General features: G+C 34.2%; 1 protein-coding gene across 5 annotated transcripts in view; it reads right to left on the minus strand.

Annotated features, from left to right (window-relative positions):
• Positions 1 to 22,644, minus strand: part of EXOC6 (exocyst complex component 6) — a 166,782-nt gene that overhangs the window by 12,959 nt on the left and 131,179 nt on the right. For all 5 annotated transcript variants that reach the window (XM_019739513.2, XM_019739530.2, XM_074339380.1 and 2 more), the window contains exon 20: positions 19,582 to 19,655. In XM_019739513.2, the coding sequence (XP_019595072.2) occupies positions 19,582 to 19,655 (74 nt within the window). The remainder of the gene's footprint in view (positions 1 to 19,581; positions 19,656 to 22,644) is intronic.

Genomic DNA, 22,644 nt, shown 5'->3' on the forward strand with positions numbered 1-22,644 from the left:
ACAAATTTTAAGATGCAGCTTAAGCTATTGGAAAAGAGCTGTTGGCATCACCTGCACTACAGGTTATAGCAGTGAAATACAAAAAGAGAAACTAAATAGAAACAGCGGGGGAAGGACTTATTTTTTGGGGAAGATAAATGCAGCCAGTGGAATTAAGCGGATTGCGACCTAAGTCCTACAGTGCTTGCATGACGGGAGTCTGCAGTGCAGTAGTGCAAAAAGAAATCCCTACCTGCCCTCTGGATAACCTAAACAGGAAATTAGCACATTTCTGAGCAAAATAGGTTGTGTCATCCTGCTAAGATAACTGTTTCCATTGACACTTTGCATAAACATCTTACATTAGGCCACCAGAAAAAACTCAAGCCATAGGGTCTCTTCTTTGTAACACATAAAACAACGCCTGGCCCAGTGCCCTCAGCACAGTTGAGGAGGTAAAGTTTGTTGATAATTAGGAGGACAAAGAAGGGGAGAGAGGGATAACAAACAGGTAAGAAAGTTGGAAGCATTCCTTAAATAATTACAGATTAGTTGAAAATAAATATTTTTAAAAAGGAATTTAATTCTTAGAACATGGAGTAATTAAGAGTAGTCAACGATTTTAAGGAAATACTCAAGAAACACTACAGCTTAAAACGAGTCAGCATTTTCTTCCGAATAATTTTTAAACATCTGGTATTTGGTTATGGTGCTTTAGAATGTTAGAAATCGGCATCATGTTGTTGGGAAAAATCAAGTTCCTCAAATGTCTCGCCTAATCAATATTCTATGGATATTATTCGCTTACTGATTATCTCTCACATGGATAAAAAAGTGCTATTTCATATGATACCAATAGTGTATTAATACACAGGCCCTATTAAATTCCCTCCCAACGCAGTTTTTTTTTTTTTTTTTAAATCAAGCTACTTTCCTTTAGAATTAATCATTTAAGGGGATTGTAAACTTTGGGTCTCAAACTTCCTCTTCTGTAAAATGAAGGGACTGTGTTTGCATGTGACAAGCACTCTATTTGACAGCCATAAAAAAGATGACGACTGGTCTTTGGCTACAAGGAGTTCATAAGTGTAATGGAAGAGATATTCACACAAACATAATTATGAACATGCTAATTAATTACAATGATAGAGTTATGCATAGGTTATTATTAGAACATTCAATTTTGTTGGGGGGGGGGTGAGAAGCAAACCTAAGAAGGGGAGTACCCACACTGAGTCGTATAAAGGAGTGAATCAGGAAATGGCAGTGGTATTTCAAGCAGATCAGACAGCATGAGAAAAGGGCCAAAGATGAGAAACATTTGTGCTTATAGGGAGTGTCACGTACTTGAGTGCTGCTAAATTAAAATATAAGGGAATAGTACAAGACAGACCTGATTTAGGAACTTGTGGAAGGTTTTAAACAAGGGAGCTCACGTGGTCAGATTCATCCCTTAGGTATGTGACTCCAACAACTCTGTGAAGAATGGATTTGAGGAGAAAACAGTAATGGCAGGAAAAATAATCAGGAGACTGTTGTGATAACCTTGAACTACACTGGGACAGACAAGTTAGGTAGTTGGTATAGAGAGAAGAGGCTGGATAGGTGGTAGGCAGGTAGTTAGGATGGAAAGAAGAGGATAGGTTTGAAAATATTTAGGAGAAAACATCCCTAGGACATGATGATTGACTCGATGTGGAACACAGTAGAGTGGTGCCATCAACCAAAATAAAGAACAGAAAAGGAAGATATGATTTGAGAATACAGGAAGATGATATGTTGACAGTTTTGGTCACATAGGATGTGAGATACACATCCCCGTGAAAATGTCTACCAAGCAACTGGATATGTATCTAGGTCATACAGCATTTGTGCCAGAGATAAGATGAAAGTGCATGAGTTCACCCAGGTAAAGTGTAGAGAGAGAGCAGTGTTCTATGGACAGAAACCTTAGGGATACCAACATCTAGGGGGTAGAAAAGGAAGCCACAAAAGACACAGAAAAAGAACGTCAGAGTATAGCCTTTGAAGAAGAAAGATTTTAAAGAGGACATAATCGACATTATCAAATGCAGCAGAAAGAACCAGTAAAATAAGGGCTACAACATCTAATGGCTTTCCCCAGTGAACTAAGTGAATAGTGTTTCAGCAGTCTGGCAAAGCAGAGAGTTGTGGAATGAGGAATGGATGAGAAATGAGGAAATAAACATATGATCAATGATAAATCATTCTTTTAAGGAAACCGGATGCAAAGGAGAAGAAAAGAGGCTGGAAATAGCTAGAATGAGACTAGAAAAGATATTTTCCCTGCCTCCCTCCCCTCCTCTCTCTCAAATAAGAAAGATGTGAACATGTTTTTAAGCTGAGGTAGTCAGGAAAAGGATAAGGCAGAGGAAAGGTAGATGAATAATGAAATAAAGTCCCATAGGAAAGACGGGGTCAAGGGCATAGGAAGATGAGAGCACCTTGAATAAAATGGCTACCTATCATGAGTCTGAAGGAAGGGAAATGAGAATGAGTGTGAATACAGGTAAACTGATTGCAAAGCAACAGTGAGAGGTTGATGGTGATAGAATGAGGAGGCTCAAAGGGGTTGGAGCTTTCACTCAAGAGTGGAAGGACAGTGGTCTGTAAATGGAAAACGGGGAAGCAGGAGAAAAGCAATCTTTCCGTAATGCTGTGGAGCACGTGACAGAATATGTAGCTACCACTAGAGAGGGCTACAGGGCTGGCAGTATCCTCAGAATTCTGGGACAAGGAGGTGAAGAAAACATTCTGCCCCACAGTTGAAGCTGTAGGGCCATTTACACAGGAATGAAAGTGTAAGAGGGCTAGAAGAAGTGAAAATGTAAGTGTCCACAAACCAAGGAGCGAATAAACAGGAAAAAGGTTGGGGAGGTGGGAAAGAGTGGAGTAAGAAAGTGGAAAGAGTAGGGAGAAAGTACTGAACTATACTGAATAATCAAATGTTTTAATCTTCTAGAATGATGGATGCATGGTTGGGAAATGTCAGATACGACTATGTCTGACCAGGTCCAGGAAGAAGTGGTGAAGGCTGCTCTGAGGTTTTCAAAAGGGCAGGCAAGCCTCTATTTGAATGTAGGCTCCATCAAGAAACTGTAGCAGCAGCAAGAGTCCTGGTTAAGGAGAGAGCTTCCAGGAGGTTTGGTTAGATTTTTCTGAAGTTCCTTCCAATTTTCAAGTCTTAGGATTTCATGACCAAGAAAATCACTGAATCACAGACTAAAGGTAACTGAAAGGTGATTTAAAATTTAAGAAAATGTGAGAGTCAATGAAAAAGAACTATAAATTGTAAAACACTCTACGGACTAACCTGTCACTTAACATTAAGTACTAAGCATTGTAATGTACACCTAAGGAGGAAGTTCCAGCAAAAATACTATAAATGCTTAATTCTCAAATCAAATAATCCCTTCAACAATTTCATCCTTTTGACATATATTAGTAAAAATTTTCATCATGACTATATATATTTCCACTTGGATCTTAAGAGACACTAATCTAAATTTCTTTTAATATATGGATAGGATAGATTCCTATCCTATCTATCTATTCCTATCTATTCCTATCCATCTAATCTATCCCTGGGGTGCCAAAAAAAATGTCTACAAAGGGATACTTCGGTCAACATTGCTCAAGCAGTAGTCTGCCGTCATCAGAAATGTCTGGACGCTGATGGTAACCACTTTGAGCACCTCTTGTAATTGCAGAAGTCAAACGTGACTTGCATTCATCTTTTGTTATTGGTATATATTATTACAATTTTAATATTTTTTCCTTTCTTAAAATGTGTATACATTTTTGGCACCGTGTGTGTGTGTGTGTGTGTGTGTGTGTGTGTGTCTGTGTATGGCAGAATGCATCCCTTCCAAGTGCTAGCTGAATGTTAGCGGTGTTGAATTCCCTGAGTCATCTAAATTTGAGAGGATGGGTGGCTCTGTGGGCCACTGAGAACTTCCTCAAGTTTGGAGTATGTACATATGGTTATACCCAGTTTTTTGGCTATGTTTGCTTTCACTTTCCAACCAAGTTATGAGTCGTTCAAGGGCAGGATAATAGCTCTTCTTTCTCCCTTAGGGTACTCAATAAAAGCTTGTTCAACTGAACTAAATTATATTGCACAGAACACTTTGAGAAGCAAAAGTTTAAGGATTGTGTCTTTTCTGTGACAAAACCTAGCCACAAAGGAAAAGCAGAGAGATTATGCACAAGAAAAAGCTTTTAATTTAAACCAGTGGAAAAGATTTTCATAAATATATTTTGAGGCTGTGAGTCTTTCACACATAGATTAGCTTATAGTGGATCCTGATTAACCGACTGTTAATTTTTCTTTATCTCTATTTCAGACCATTAGTTATATTTGTGTGTATCTTTTCACTTGAACAACTCATTCCAGCGAAGTGCAGGCTCGCCTATACTTTATAAAAGGAGAAACTGATCTTCAGAGAGATTAAGTGTCTTTTTCAAATTTATATGTAAAGTAGAATTAGAATCTAATTTCCTCAATTTATAAATTAAGTGCTTGAACAACTTAGATTAGGTTGGCTTAATTTACACAAGATTTCCTTTTATTTGTATGTGTAACCAATCTGCTTTCAAAAAAATGCTTGGTAAGGTTTTTTAGAACACTTTTAAGATTCACACTGGATATGGCAAATATATAGGCAGTCTAGGGAATTTTGTTTTATACAGCAAAAACATCGTAACAGAGAATATGGTCTTTCTGGCTATAATAATACTCATTAACGTATGAAATAAACATGTGTTTTTGCTGTTTTTCTGGCAAAGTATTTAAATATTTAAATTTCTCATAAACTATTCTCCCAACTCAAAGAAATCTGTAACAGAAAAGAAGAGGAACATTTTCATTCAATAAAATAAAACAACAATTAGAGAAAAAAACATTACTTCTTATAAAACAGAAAACTTGGTAAAAATGTGAATTTTGAGAGGAAAAATAATTGGATAGTACCAATACTGAGATGATTATCTAATAATGAATGTGTAATATTTATCAAAGGCCAGAATATCACTATCTTTTATTGCTGACAGACTTCTCTAAAAAATTTTAACCTATCACTTTCAGTGAAAAAAATAGCAAGAATATTAATAACTAAAAGCATTTAAATTTGAGACTGCCTCTCTTACATTATGCACTGGATTGTAATTCCCAGCCTATGGAGACAAAGACTTATTCCTTGCATAACACTGAAAATTTACCTCAAAATTAATCACAGTATAAAAAGGCTTGTATTATAAATAAGGAATATTCCATACTTGCCCAAATGCACTTAACACAAATAATTTTTCCCATACATTTATTAATTTTGTTTACTGAAATATTGCTAACTTAAGCACTTCTTTCAAAAATAATTCTGACTAGTATACTTTTTATACTATAAATATATGATATTTTGGCAATACGCAGTAATCCCACTTCTACAAGGCCTATAGAAATACGTTAAGTGCTCAATATACATGTCTGAGAATATTAACTGCAGCATTATTTATATGTAGAAAAACTGGAGACTCCATACAAAAAAGGACTTGTTTAATAAATTATTGCATATTTATACTATAGAACATTATGAAGAAATGAAAAATAAAACAGATACATATTTACCAATATGAAATCATGTAGCGTTGCATGAAAAATGTAAATTATAGCATAAATGATCCATTTCCCCCCGAAAAGCAAATAATTCTACATGTGTGCACACAAGTGGGTGCATGTCTCTGTATTTAAGTGATTATTAAAGGTCTGCAGGGAAACACACTGATGACCCTGAGAAATTGAAGAGGAAAGCTTTCTCTTTATACACTTCTACATGCCTGATTTTTTTGCCATTGTTTTAAATAGCGAGCATGCAATGTCAATTTCCTGATTTTGATAATCATAGATAGCTATATAAAAAATTACCATGGGGGAGCCTAGTAAAGTGTACATAGGACCTCTCTGAACTATATTTGTAGCTTCTTGTGAGTCTCTAATGCCTTAAAAATAAAAAATTTTAAAAATCAGTGGGCATGTATTATTTTTGTAATTATCATGATGTTTTGTTTGCTTATTTGTTTTTCTGGTTTCCAAAAAATCATATTAGAGGGTTAATTTTCCAAACTGCAAGACAGCTCTAACCTTTTCTTTTTTAACCTTTATTTATTCCTTCTCTAAAGCTTTTCCTTTCTTTATGTAGATACAAATTTCTAACCAACATCATGCTCCTTCTCTCTAAATAGCTTCTTTTAACATTTACTGGTGACAAGTTCTCTCCGTTTTGTTAGTCTATGTGTTATGGATTGAATTGTGTCCCCTCAAAGTTCATATTTTGAAGCTCTAACTCCCAATGTGACTGTATCTGGAGACAGGGCCTCTCTAACCTTTACTCTTAAAATAATCACAAGAATCTGAGTTCAAAATTTATATCAGTAACTGAAGGTATGAGCATGAATCACGTACATAGTTAAGCACATAAACTGTAAAGTACCAGAATTATGACACGGGAACAAAAAGCAAAAGACATTTAGGTTCAGGCTAATCCTTTATAATCTAAGCTCTCCCAAAGGGCAGCATACTTTTCTAATATCTGGACCTTAAGGTAAACTTTGTGAGATGTCTAGTCTTGTTATATTCAAGAGTAAACCCAAATACATCTTCCTTTAATTCTTTGGCACTTCAAATGAGTTTAGGATTGTCTAAGGAAAAAAAATGCTTGCTGGAGGAGCTGTGTGAACAAGCTTGTTGTCCTGCTACTATATCTAGTGAAGCATTCAGATACTACAACTTTGGCAAATCCCATTAATACTTTAAGAAGTCAAAGACTTTAAAACTTCTAAAGAAAGTTCCTGTGAAGTAGTCACAGGGGCAAGTTTAAGCAAGCAGAATGTGTATACAATATAGTAACAAATATAATGCAAACAAAAGAAGATTTGTTTAATTATAGTGGAAATAATTGTTATTTAAAAGTGCCTTCTTCCTCATCATAAAAGAATAAACTGGACTAGTGGCAAAAGAATTGTATGTTATGATGCCTTAAGATTAGAAACAGAAGACAGAAATTTCAAAGTAAAGTCTTGGCAGACGCCCAGTCTCCATGGCAAGAATTATGGCCAAACAATTCCTTTATAACTTCAAGGCTTGTTCATGTCCCTTTAGGTAGAATCCAAAGTTGTTCATTTTGAGTCAAATTCAAGTGTATCTTTATCAGGTTCTCCTATCTTTCTATGGTGAAGTACATTTGAATTTCTTTCTTAAACTTTACAACCATTTAGGGGCACTGTGGAGAGGGATTACCAGACCATGTAAAAAAAGTGAAAGTAGTAGGTGAGGGGGATAATGAGAATAAGCAGGAGGGTGCCCAGGCTACTTCCCTTATGAAGCATTATTTGTGGAGAGAACTATGCTCTTCATCTGGCACAGCATCCTTGCATTCACCCTGAGGAAGTATGCTAAGTACAGAGAGATGGTAACCGATGACTTAATCAATTAATGGCCTCTGCAAAGCAAGTGTCACACAATTCACTAATTTTAGCAATAAAGATTAAGCATATAAGCATACCATGAAGAAGGTCTCTTCCAGAAGTTAAATGTACATTTTTCCTCACAGATTTCATTAAACCATTAACATAGAGTTAGGAAACACTTTCTCAAAGGTGTACAGTAGTTATTAAGAGAAGCAGGATTCCACCTTGTTTCCTGATTTCCTACACAATTGTGTCCTTCTCAGCACACCATTCGGATACCTCAGTAGCTTTCTTTTATACTCCTTAATTTCTACCCTTTAGCAAGGTATCTTTCTGAATCTAACAGTCTTTATCTTTTTTTCACTTTACCTTCATTGATCCCAAGTAATTCATCTCTCAAACTGTCTAGGTCTTATTTTATTGCCTACTGCTCAATTCTGTTTCCCCCGTTGCTGGCTATTGTAGGCACTTAATAGACATTTGTTGAAGAAATGAATGAGTAAAGGAAGAAATAAATGAAAATCCATACATACATATTCTTTTTACTGCAGCTTTAGGATTCCACTAATAAATATTTAATTTATTTACACACTGCTTGTGCCAAGGGATTTTTAAAGCAAGTTACAAAAATACATACATGATAAATACAACTTAGTAACTGAGAAAAGTTAGGGCCAGGGGAAAGTGAAGGTAGGAGAGGAAATGAGGTTAGTACATAAAATGCATGTGATGCTATCCTACACACCTGAGTTTTCTAGCTCCTCCAAAATTAAAAAGACAATGATTAGTTGGATCATTCACAGTATTCCTAAGATAAAAACAAACTAGTAATGGCTCAGGATAAATCCAACTATTTCTAATACCAAAAACAGAAACTTCTGAGCCCATATGAAGAAGCCACTGGGAAATATAATGAACCGCATCATCAGTAATTAAGCAATAGCAATCAAGCATCTGTAGCCCGCTCTACCAAAGTCATCGTCTGTTTTCCTGATTATAATTTTATCCTGTTTCAATCTATTCTCCTTACAGTAGCCAGAACAATCTTTTAGAAATGAAAATCAGAGCATGCTACTAACTTGCTTAAAACCCTTGAAGGGTGTCCCATCATACTTTACATCATAAACTCCTTAATAAGGCCCTACACGATTTGGCTCTGATAATCTTCCCAATTTCGTTTGCAAGGATTTTGACTTGCTCTTCCCTCTGCCGGGAATGCTATTTCCCTGTATCTCCCAATTTTATTCAGGCATCTCCTCAAATGTTGCCTCCTTAGAGGTTTTCCTTGACAACCCAGTCACTATCACATTAACCTTCTTTATTTTCCTCACAGGAGCTAAAGCTATTTGAAATTCTATCTAAAGCTATTTGAAGTTATCACTGTTTGTTGTGGATCTCCCTCTAACAAAGTAAGATGAGGAGAGCGGGATCTTGCCATTCCTGCTCACCACTGTATCCCCAGTATCCACTGTATCCCCAGCACTTAAAGCATTACCCACGGCAGGTGCTCAAATATTTGTCAAGTAAATGAAGAACTATCTGAAAATGGGGCAGCTCTTGGTGGTCTGTCTTAATCTGGACAGTTTTCAGTTTCCCGAGAATAGTGATGGTTAGATAACTATTGTTAGGTCATATATGATGAGTCTGAGAATCTGTTCAAAACATTAGATCCTCTTCTCAGAAAAATACACACAAAATTTTGCACAAATCTCCTAGGGACCAATCCACGGTCCCTAAATTAGAATCTCTTATGTAAGAGCATGTAAGACGTTTATGCAAAGCAATCTATGTTATAACGAATTCCTGTCCATGGAGTTGAAGGCCAAGAGGGAAACAAATCAATAAAAAGCTCCAAATCATTCCTAATAGACTTCTCTACAAAGTGGTAGATATAAACGTAGTCAAATGAGTTAACAGACAGGTCTAATGGTTGCTTAGTCTCTTCCTCTAGTATGTTGTATCGAGAAGCCCAGATTTGGAATTTATCATGAAAGAAAATGGCATATATGTTGATGACATACATAATAAGAAAACAGATCTGTGAAGTGAGTAGTTTTATGGGTTGCCTCTTTAAAAAAATCTTACAGACTATACTCTTGTCCTAACTGAACAAACAAGATAGTACTGGATCAGGATACACATAGAGCAAGTCAAGTTCCAGGAACTGATAAAGTTAAAAAAACACTAAAAAGGACTGGCTTAATATTCAGAACGGTCCATGAATTCAGCTGGAGGCAGAGAATCTTCCCTGCGTACCATTAATAACAAGACGCACGTGTAGGGTCACAAATGTGTTCTTTAAATTATGTCAGATCAAAGAAGTAATGGCAGGAGAAAGAATATATTTAGGTGTAAAACTCTTCCCTTGCCTGCTAGGATGGACTTGGTGTCAGGTAAAAAAGACCAACTGAACAAAGTAGCTTTTGTTCCCCTACCCTTCTCCCTTTGTATCTGTAGGTGCTTACAGTTAAGCTGGCTTGTAAAGTAAACCATCTGGGCAAAAAGTTTCTTTAAGTTCTAAAGAACTTAAAACTTTTTTCATCACATTTTTAGTACCATTAAATAGTAAGAGCCACTATTTTCTTTGGGGAAGTTTGACTTTGTTTTAAGGTCCTTATTTGGTATTAGATTTTCTGTCTTAAGGTGCAATGATCTTGAAAAAAAGTCACTTCAACTGTATTTCCTTTTTAATAATGAGACACTCTTTACAACACATAGAAAATACAGAACTTACCTTGATCATTTTATTAAAATCTCTCCCCTTCAAATTTTTCCCATCTCATTTATGGTGTATTAGTAAGGGAAAAAAGTAGCGAATATATTTTTTATTTCTCTCCAACTATGCATACTGTGGCTCAATAACAATAGCCTTGATGATTCACTAAGGAATCTGACAACTGCTAGGATTTGAACTCCACATGAGCTGGTATTTTAATTTCACACTTAAATCTTTTCATTCTTCACTAGCAATCCTGTGTTACCGTTTCATGCTTCTTAAAAACAAGTTATTCTGTATGACTGACTGACTGGTTTACTGCATCTAAGCAGCATTAATCCTCTAGTAATTATTATCCTTCCAAAGTCATCTGAATGTGTTTTTATAAAAAAGGAAGTTTAACAAATTATTTTTGAAAACTTACTACTATTTTTCATCATTTTTGTATTATTTACATTGTAATATTTAAATTTAATCTCTCTACTGAGAGGCATAGCTATTTGCTATCATAGCCCTCTGTTTTAACCACACAGTTCTAGGCATCCATACATTAATGTAATACAGTACTGGTCCAGATAATTCAGTGTTTTTAAACTATGTGCCATAGAACACTGCTTTTGTAGGACAGTAAGAGCTTTTCACTTGTGAAAAGTATTCAATACTCCAACAGGTTTGGGGGGGGGGAAAGAGATACATTTCTCAAAGCTTTTAATGTGCTAATGAAATTGTGAATTTACAAGAGAGGGACACAGTATGTAGGATTTCCTAAACTTATTTGACCATGGTTTACTTTCTTCATGACTCACCATCCCAAACAACAGTAGTTTAGGAAATGCTGCTTTCAGTTCTGTTTTACATTGTCATTGTTGATCACTTTAATTAAAGTATATATTGCCATTCTCTAAATTCCTATAATTGCCCTGTCCGGAATATTTCTTTATCAATAAAAGAATAAGCAGTTTGTTTTGGAGCAATGACAACATTTCTTAGAAATTACTTATAGTACTTTTTTAGTATCCCTAAAGATGACCAAGACAAACCAAGAAATGTTTATATTTGTTATACTTTTTATTTGAGAAGGCAAAGAAATGTGTCTATTTTTAGTAAGACTCTCATCAAAAATAATTGAAATAGAAATTTACTGCTTTTATTTATTTTTTGCATCCATATGGCTATTTTATTTTAAAACATAAAAAAATAGTATTAAATGTTCACTATGGCCTGAGCAGTTTGTCTACAAAATCTCACTTAAGCTTAAAAAGAACCTTATAAAGAATATTCTATTATTATTCCCTTTTTATTGATAAGAGAACTGATACACAAAGAAATTATGTAACTTTACAAGGTCATAAAATTAGTATTTTGAAGAGTAGGAATGAAATCCAAGAATTTGAATCCAGAATATATAAGATATAGCCTCTTTTTTTTCACTAGTTAGACATTTATCATTTATATCCCTCACACAGTGATAACTCCCCTCCCCCCAAAATTTACTGCTTTTAAAGAATGTTTGTTTATGTGGAACATTAACTTACGTGGAATATCTCAATGCCTAATAAGGTGCTTGTGCACCAAAAATCGTTTTTTGCATTCACTTGTTCAACATTTATTGATTGTTTACTGTGTGCCAGGATTCGTGTTAAGCAATGAATATACAACAATGAACAAAAAAGGCAATATTCTTGTCCTCATTTACTTGTAGTTTAACTTTTTTACTTTTATATTGCCGATATTGTTATGAATATTTACTCTAGAATTGTTTTATTTTTAAATGTACCTTTGATGTGGTGAGAGTATAGTTAGGCTGCTATTAAAAAACTTCAACCCTACCACTAATTTGCTAATGAGGAATGGCATGAACCATGAAATGTAAGCATGTAGTTAACTGGAAGATAATGGAAACCATCTCACGCGTACATTAGAAGCACATATCATTTATGTCTCAGTTTTGTGTTTTACAATTATTTTAAGTTAAAATGCTATGAGATCCAATTCTTTTCAATAAATAATGCTGGTCAATTCCATAACCATATGGAAACAATATGAATCTTGAACCTTATACCCCACACTAAGCACAAAAATCAATTTCAGATGGATTATAAATCTAAATGTGAATAGTAAAACAATAAACTTTTAGAAGAAAACATAGGAAAATATCTTTATAATTTCAGGGGTAGGCAACAACTACTTAAACAGGACATTAAAAAGAGCCGTAAAGGGCAAAAATGATAAATTGAATTTCATTAAAATTATAAACTTCTGTTCATCAAAAGACACCAACCACTAAGAGTGAACAGACAAGCCACAGAGCAGAAGATATTTGCAATACATATATTTGACAAAGGACTCATATGCAGGGTATACAAAGAACTTCTACAAATCAGTAAGAAATATACAATGCAATAGGAAAAAAAATGGCAAAAAACCTGAACAGGTTATTCACAAAAGAAGATATTCAAATGGACAATAAATATATGAAAGGGAGTTTAATTTTGTAAATCAAGGAAATGCAGATTAAAACCACAATGTAAAACTACTGTGTACCCACTGGAATGGCTAAAAAGTAAGAGACAGATAATACCAAGCGGTGACAGGGTGCAGGGAAACGAGAATTCTTCCACACTGAAGCATAAGCTAGCAACCTTGCTCTGGAAAACTGCTTCACAGTGTCCATTAAAACTGATCACATACATACCACCCGAACTCAGCAATTCCACTCCTAGGTAAATACCTCAACAGAAATGTGTGCATATGTTCACCAAGGGACAGGTAAAAGAATGTCATGTTAGCACAATCTGTAACAGTAAATTTGGGATCAATTCACATGTCCATCACTAGGAGAATGTATAAATTATGGTATATTTATGTATCGGAAGACTACACAACTACATGTAAAATGAACCACAACTACATGTAACAACATGGGTAAATTCCACATACATAATATTGAGCGAAAGGAAGCAGAACCAAAAAGTTGATAGCTCTTTTGAGGCACTTACTGGTCCAGTTTTCTTTCTTGATCTCGGTGTTAGAGAGGTGTACTCACTTTTTGAAAAATCGCAATAGTACACCTATGATTTGCCTGAATGTATGTTATACTTCAAAAAATATTTGAAAAGTTCTGTGAGATCCAAATATATTTTGCACAATTTAAATTCTCAAATTCTCTACTCATAGTTCAGAGGAATGATCACTCCTCTTTTCACTAGTTTGGCCAAAATCAAATACTTGAAAACAGGATCTAATCCTGGATAGGGAAAGGAAAATTGTAAGATAATTTTTATGACATAGGATTTTAATAGGAAAAAGAAAATGATATACTTGACTCATATCTAGGCTAATAAGAATCACATATTTGAGTTGCTCTACAAAGGTATACCTCTCTAAAGCTTTAGACTAAATATTCCCAGATTTTTAAAAGGCTCTTCATATGACAAGGTATCTGATCCCTCACTAGCCTTCTATTAAATAGTTCTCTTATGTGCTTTCCAATTGGTGAGTATCTATATCATCATGCACCACTTGAGAAACAGTCTTAGCCCCAAAGCACAGTGGTCTAACCCAAATACCACAATCTAAGAATTCCCACCACAATGTTGGTTCATTTGGAGGTTAACTGAAACTACTAGATCTTTTTCATATTAGAAGTCAGATTTCCTATAGGCTGTACTTTTTAAAACTTAATTTCAAAAAGTTCAATAGAGCACTTAATATTTTCCTTGCTAAATTTAACTTTGTTGGCTTTGGCTTATCACTCAAGCCTACTGAGAGCACTTTGATTCTGTCTTCTATCATCTTAGGTAGCTCTTCTAGCTTTGTGCAACCTATACAAATAATTCCTATTTCTTATATCCAAGTCATCATTTAAAATATTTGTTGATCCCAAACTGTCAAAGACAGACATCTAGAGGGTGCTGCCAGAGTCTTGACTTAAAGCAGCATTTCACAAATTATGTTTCATGTGATACAACCCAGAATGAATGAGGGAGGTCTTCTGTGATGAGTTTGGGAAACGCTGGGTTACTGCAGAATTTCTCAGTTCTTACAATTTGAATGCACATGGTAAGTCTCTAAGAGGCAATTAGAGTATAAAGTGTTTCCCGAACTTACCTGACTTGGACTTTTTTTTTAAAAGAAATCTTTTCTCATCTTGAGAAATCAGTGTTCCTGGAAAAACACTTTGGGAAACACTGCTCTAGGGTGATAATAATACATTAACCAACATTTTTTGAGCAAGAGATTGCTTTATTAGCTTCAAACCTACCTAACTGCATTATCATCCAACATACCTAAACTTCTCCATATTGTCTAAAAGATTACCAAGATATTGTCAAATGCTGCAATGATATCTTACCAGTCTAACTTACACAAAGAGAAATAGGACCAAATAAAGAGGATTTAGTATTAAAATTAGTGAGCCATAGATACTCCATTTACTGTAAGAATTATGTTCAATAAGAAGCTATGGAGGTGAGACATGTATTTTTAAAGTTTCCAGTTAAATTGGCTACATTTAAAAAGTTTCGGTGATTAAAAACTAATCTTTACTTACCTGGATAATCCAGTTATATGGGAAACCTCATTTTCTAGCGATATTTAGTGAAATACTTCTATGTATTAAGAACGACTTATAAAAAATTATCAGTGAATATTGTATATTATATAGTCTTATAATAAAAATAATTTAAAAATTTTAAGGTTTTCGTACATTGTCAAAAGAATTTTACCTATTTGAAATCCATTTGAAAGATTGTATTTAACAAAATAGATGGTCTTTGTAAAAGCAAAGAGACACACATAAGTATTTCAAAGTCCTTCATTTAGTGACAATTTCAGAACCAGAGGTAGGAGGATGATAGGCTTTACTTGTGAAAAAAGTTTACACATACAAATCATGTTCAAACGGCACTTTTAAAATAGACTGAGGAAATATATTCACATAATGCAGTACCAGTACTGCTAATCCTCCACATTGTCTTCGGGGCAGTTGGCCTTAAGATATTGTTGAGATAACTGGCTTCCATTAGCAAGCATGTGATTGGCAGTACGATAAAGTCTTTTCACTCACAGGTCAGCTATTTCCTTTTCTTTAGAAGAGGGCAATTCTGATGATCCATCTTTTAGCTACAGTTTCTCATTGAGTCCCAATTCTCTTGCCTTCAGCTTTGATATGGTTCTAACTTTCCTCTTGTATCAGCTCATACTTGTCATCAACTTCTCTATTCAGAACAGCAAATATCAGGAGTTTGACCTCAGGGCAAAGTCCGGGTGGGCAGGTAAAATCTGACCACTGGACCTACTTCCTAATCTTTCATACCCAGCAATTCATGAAGCAGTATCAAATTTAAACCAAAAAAACAGAAGCATGACCCCTTATAAGTACTATGAAAAGGGCTCTTTTGCCTTTCTAAGTATACTTGAAAAGAACTGTCAGCCGCCCTATTAAGACAGAAATGGATCACAGACTGGGAAAAAAGAAGAAAAAGTGTAGAAACCAACTGAAATGTAAATAAAAGTGTTAACACCCTCTTTATGTTTGGTGATATATTACTTCATATAAAAGTGTTAAAATAATATGCTATGAAATACCTTTATGAAGTCAGGAACATAACACTATTGAAACTTTAAGGCATCCTTATTTAAATAATCACTGACATCTGATACAAAAAGCTTGTATCACCTCATGTGAGACTTTAGTTTTCAATTTTATTTTTGTCCAGTTCCCATAGTTGGCATTTCACCACTTAACTATTTATGAATTAATTTGAAAAACAAATATAGGTGAAACATCCTTGTGAAGTTATTAAATCCAGACCTCTGAAATCATAAAATTCAAGTTATGTCACAGTGGTCCAGCAGCTAAAGACAAGAATTAATTGCATCTTCTTGCTTTAAAATGCAAAAGAATAAGAATAGAGTATGAATAAAATTTAACATTAATAGTCAGGGAAAATGACTTTAAGCCCTTTTTAAAACTCGAAAAATTAACACATAAAAAATTAGCTCATCAAAATTTTGCATTCAGTAGTCACTTTCATTGTATGTTAACTACCATACTTTAAAATTGTGTTTTATACCAGTATTACAAGAAATGTTAATGGGACCTCTTTAAGAAGAAAAAAGATAAAAAATAATAAAATGGCAATAACTACATACCTATCAACAATTACTTTAAATGTGAGTGGATTAAATGCTCCAATCAAAAGACAGGGTGGCTGAATGGATAAGAAAACAAAACCCTTACATATGCTGCCTACGAGAGACTCACTTCAGATCGAAAGACACACAGACTAAACGTAAAGGGATGGAAAAAGTTATTTCATGAAAATGAAAAAAAAACAAAGAATCCGGGGTAGCAATACTCATATTAGACAAAATATAGACTTTAAAACAAAGGCTGTAACAATAGACAAAGAAGGACCCAGTAATCCCACTCTGGGTATTTATCCACAGAAACCCAAAATACTACTTCAAAGGGTATGTGCACTCATATGTTCGTTGCAGCATTATTTACAATAGCCAAGATATGGAGCCAACCTGGCAGTCCATCAATGGATGAATCGCTAAAGAACAGGTGGTACATATATATAATGGAATACTACTCAGCCATAAGAAAGGAATAAAATCTTGCCATGTGCAACAACATGGACCGACCTAAAGGGTATTGTGCTGAGTGGAATAAGTCAGACAGAGAAAGACAAATGCCAAATGATTTCACCTGTGAGTGGACTTTAGAGAACAGGATAAATGAATGAACAGGATAAACGAACAAACAAAACAGAAACAAGCTTATAGATACAGAGAGCATTTTGAAGGTTGCTGGATTGTGGTGAGGGATTTGGAGGATGTGTGAAGGGGGGAGGGGATTAAGGTACGAATTGGTAGTTACAAAATACTCACGGGGATGTAGTTATAACATAAGGAATATAGTCAGTAGTATTCCAATAAGTATGTATGGTGTCAGATGGGTACTGGATTTTTTGGGGTGATCACTATGTATGTTATATAAATGTCTAATCACTGTGTTGTACACCTGAATCTAATAATATGTCAAAACTGCAATTGAAAAATTAAAAAAAAGTGTTACAAAACAAAAAATTATGTTTTATATTAGTTATTTCTATATAAATCTTTTATTTTAACAGTTCTACATATGTGTCATAATAGATTTTATAATTCTAAATATTTCATAAATTTTTTTATTCACTTAAAAGTCTCTTAAAGAAATCACACTGATGAGGAAAAGTAAACCAGGACTTAATGCCTTTAAGTGCACATACTTGAAAAGTAAATTCAACCAAAAAGACTTGAGAAGTTTATTAATATTTATAAGTATGCCTTAATAACAATTCCCTAGTGAGCTATATGCTTATAAAGAGGACTTTGCTGTCAAATGATGATTGTCTTTGAAGGAATAAAGTGCCTGGCATCAGAGTTTTAATCTGCATTGAATCAACCACTTATTTGGACAACAAGGAAAAGAATCTTTAGCAACAGTTTCATAAATTATGTGGTCCTATCCACAATCCTACAATGAGATTACAAACTATACTATACAAATTCACACAAAACTGAAAACATATTACATAATAAATTTCAAATTATCTGTGATCAGATTATTTGTATATCATGGGAGCTATCTTTAAATCACATACTCTTTGGATTGGAGAACAATTCATGTCTTTGCAATAGAGAAACTTACCACAACCTAATTGGGAAATGAATATACAACCCAATAGGAAATGAATATACAACCAAACCTATTTCCAACTTGCTAAAGGACTCAGTCTTCTGTATTAGATTATCTTGTTCAGGGCAATAGGACTATAATAGAGAACTCCTAAAGGAAATGAATCTATATTCAAGAGAAAGAATATATTCTGGTAAACTGGAACTTTCTACTATCTTCCCCCATTTAGTAAGGCTAATCATCTATAGATCTAGGTTATCTATAATAATGTTCCTTATTTGGCATAATATTATTCATGAGCACTGATTGCAAAAAGAAATAAATATGAATGTATTTAGTATTTCCAGAGCTTTACAGACATAATTGAGAGACTGGAATGGCTTTTCCAGTTTACTTCTAAACCTGACTTGAAGATATACCATTTATTCCCACACGCCTCACTGTCTTATAAGTATCCTAACCAGTTCATGGGTGTTTTGCTTCTCTAAAGGATTTTAAAGCTCCAAAAGGATGAAACAATGTCTTACATTACTTTTGTGTCTATTTCAACCACATCTCCTCTCTCCAAATAATCAATACATAATAGTTCATAAATACTTATTGAACACTGGTTTAAAATGACAGCAAAAATAGCTCTATTCTCAAACATTTACTGAAATCAGAGCTCCTAAACTGCTCACATTGGTCGTATTCTAAACATAACTGTGGTAAAGTCTATTCATACCAACGGTGGAGCCCTATCTCCAGTCCTCTCCATCCGCCAAAGAGTATGGCACCAGAAACAGACCAATATCCCAGTGGCTTTGTTTTAATTACATCTCCATTTGGTTCTTCTTGCCAAGGGCAGCAGTCACTCTTGTCATTTCTAGCACTCCTGAGCCCTCTAACTTGGATCCACCCCTCCTCCACACTCCTGTGCCTCCCAGCTTTATTAAACTCCTTAATCCAGGGATTAAGAAAAAAAAAAGAAAAAGGAGGGGGAAAGAAGAAAGGAATAAGAAAAAAATATACATGGGGGAAATCAAAAAATGTTAATAGGAAGAGAATTTTAAAATGAAAATAGAGGTGTTAGTAAAATTGATAAGAGACTGAAAAATTATATGTGTTACTATACTTCAAGTCAATGCAACTAGAAAAGAATTATGTAAGTATATAATTACCTTTTTAGTTTTATTCTTCTTTCTGGAGGCATACATCAAAGTTATGAAAAATTTTTTCTTTACAAATGATAAAAGTTTAAGCAAGAGGGGCTCCTATCTAGTTTGTAATAATTTACACTTCATTTGGGTCCTGACACTGTTATATACCACCAATGACCATGAAATAATTAAACAATTTAAACCTCAAGTCATTAAACAAAGTATGAAGATATTATTTAGTTATGTGCTTAGCAGGTAATGACTACGTTAAATATTCACAGATGAGAACGCTCCATGAAGTTGAGAACACTGAATAGACGGATATAGGTTCACAGAGAAAGGCCAAATATAGTTATCAAAGAAGCACTTTTGTAAAGAAAGGTTGTTTTGAATTTTAAAATGAAAATAGAGGTGTCAGTTCACAGAGAAAGGCCAAATATAGTTATCAAAGAAGCACTTTTGTAAAGAAAGGTTGTTTTGAGGCAAACAAGCATTCCTGTAGCATTGAAAAAAAATAAAAAAAAAACAGGCAAGAGGTAGAGGCAATAAATGAGAAGTACATTATTACATCTTACTTGTCTGAGGTCAATGAATGCTAGCTGCAGGGTATCCCCCTGGAATCCTGGCACAGGCTCAGAGCTGGCAAACACTATTCCAAAAAAAAAAAAAAAAGAAGAAAAACAAGATTGCAAAATATACAAGGGTTTAACCGCTAAATTAATTTCTACCCATTACAAATGTATTATAATATTTACACGTAACCATTCCAAATGAAGACTATCTATAACCTTCAATTTCCATTACTGAGAATGTTTTCCACACCCATTACCACAAATATTTTAATAATTTTAAACTTCTAATCTGACATTTAATCACTATAATCCTTAATTACAATAAATTTAGAACGGTTATCCTACATGAAGTTCAAGGTAGTAATATACTTCAATCAAGAGAAGTTTTCTGACTCTTTAGCCTTAGGTGAACGATTATAGAAGCATTTTGAAACTATACCAATTCCATGGCTGTCAACATATTTCAAAACATCTGCTTTGTTACAGAATATGTGCTATAAAAATCCTACCTCTAACAGCAATAATAGGCAGACATGTAAGAAGTCAGCTTTACATGCAGACAACAGGTAAAATGTTCTAAGTAGCAAAATGAAGATGATACAGGAATGTCTGCTCAGATCTTTAAATAGTTTTTTTCCATAAGAGAATCCCACCTCTTTAAAAATTAAAAGGTCTATTAAGACAAGATAGAAAAATAAATTTCCAAGATTTTTTTCAACAATTCTTTTATACTTAAAAAATTGTAACACATAGCTTGTCATAGTTAAGTTGAAAACAAGTCCAATGTTAGTAATTTTGAAGACAAAAAACTTGGCTCATAAAAAAAGACCCTACCGTTTTACACTCAAGCTTCTCTAATAAGAATAAGAATGCCTGCAATCATTCTTCCTCCTCATTAATATCTGAGTTTTCTTAGACAATATTATAAATTTTCCATTTGTGAATTTATCTGATCAGTATTTTAGAAATCAATTAAAATTTCAGCTTATATTGTTCTTGAAATAATAAAATAATTCTTTTTTTAAATTTAAGTGCGTTTTTCTGAAAGGACCCATCAGCTCAAAGTCAAGTAGTTGTTTCAATCTAGTTGTGGAGGGCGCAGCTCACAGTGGCCCAGCTCACAGTGGCCCACGTGGGGATGGAATTGGCAACTTTGTTGTTAAGAGCACTGCACTCTAACCAACTGAGCTAACCGGCTGCCCCCAAAAATAATTCTTAAGTTTAGTGTACTTTGTGTGAAATATAGTTTAGAAAGGCTCAAAATCAATGATTAAAAACAATAAACATATGAAAGCCTAGCACAGCTTAATTTATCTGGCAGTTTTAAAGAATAAAGAATTTAAAATAAATTTCTGTTGTTGCTGTTGTTTTTAACATAATGATAACCTTTGCTATAAGCATCAAAACTTTTTTTAATCTTAAGCATTTTTTGATGGAATTTTAAACTGTAATTCCCTTATGTTTTATTTTTTTTGAGTATACTAAATATTATTTGAACTTTTCTTAATTCTCTGGATCACTAATATGTCAAATATACCTCTAAAAAAAAACTATAGAAAGTAAGAAGAAAACACTTTACATTCCATATAATAAATTTCCAGGGCTGCTATGGTATTAAAAGCTGTTTTCTATTTATTACATTAAATAGCTCAGAATGCTGTGTTGAGATGTTGTGTTTAGCTTTTGTTATTTTCTTGCCTTTTCTCTTTTAGTTTTAATATAAATTCTTATTCCCGGTTCTCTTACTCATTAATCTGTAATTTTTAAATATGTAATCTCTTATTAATATGTAATCTTTAATATTCTTGAGCTGGTAAGTTAGCTAGTCAACTACTAGAATTGTGTCTAAAGTAAGAGCAAATACAGCCTGAAGAAGGGCCCCTCCCACATTTGGGTTTTACAAATGCCTTTGAGTATACAGTATGTACTTTTTGACTATAAGCAACTTTTTGGTTACTCAGAGGTACACCATTCCCGCCCCACCCCTTACTTCTTCGTTCTCTGCTAGGTACCAAGTAGTTATGTCCATTAGATAGGTGACTACACTTACCCTTCTTGGGCCCCCTATATCCAGAAAACTAAGATTTATTGGGCAAATCTGGCCACGCTTTTCATTATTTAGTATAACTGACTCACACCTCTGTCTTTTCGTACAATGAAAAGGGGCATAATTTCATCCGGTGGCAACCCCATCACCTGCCTACCATGTCCCAGGTAACTGAGTTGCCTTTCTTTAGTACCATCAGATCTTAATGAAAGAATAATAAGCAAAATTATAATAGCCTATTAAAAGTCATAGTGTTTTTTAATTTAAAAAATCCTTTCTTAAGGACCTCCCCTATATTGTTAGCTTTTCTGGCCACACTCCTAGACTATTATTTCTAAGTAAGAGTTAACTATGAATCCCTCGTGATTTCCAACCAACCAAGACTGTAAATATTAGCTCAGCTTCTACCATAACCACATATATATATACACATACACACACAATAAAGACTTCCTATAACGCAGAGAGACTTACTTTATATATCAGGCAGAAACATCAGCTCAATTTTGATTATACTTGCAATTATTATCTACTTACTCTCCCCAAATTTTTCTATGCTGAAATGTCATTTTTCTTCTCCCTCAGTTCCTATTTAAGATAATGCAGTTTAAGACCTATTGCTTGGCATTAAACCTAAGAGCTCAGTGTCAAAATTATAACAGTACCAATAATTTATATAGCACTTTCCAGTTTACAATGCACTTTCTCACACACCGTCTTCTTTGATCATCACAATAACTTATTTTATTAAACAGGGCAGCTAGAAGAGACATCCTTTTTGAAATACCTCCATCAGTCCCTTGAAGGCTCAGTTTAAAAGTCACCCAGTCCTTGATTTTATAGGGTAGGAAAAATAAAAGTGAAGTGACTTGCCCAGGATCACACAGTTAATTCAGACCTCATGGCATTCAATCTGCTGATCCAGAATCTGATTAAGTATTCAACCTCTCATCTTTTAGCCATCTCTCCTCACAAGAACCTAACCAATATGTAAATGAAACTCACTAGTTGATAGCTCT

The sequence above is a fragment of the Rhinolophus sinicus genome, linkage group LG07, assembly GCF_036562045.2.
Source record: "Rhinolophus sinicus isolate RSC01 linkage group LG07, ASM3656204v1, whole genome shotgun sequence".
Lineage (NCBI taxonomy): Eukaryota > Metazoa > Chordata > Mammalia > Chiroptera > Rhinolophidae > Rhinolophus > Rhinolophus sinicus.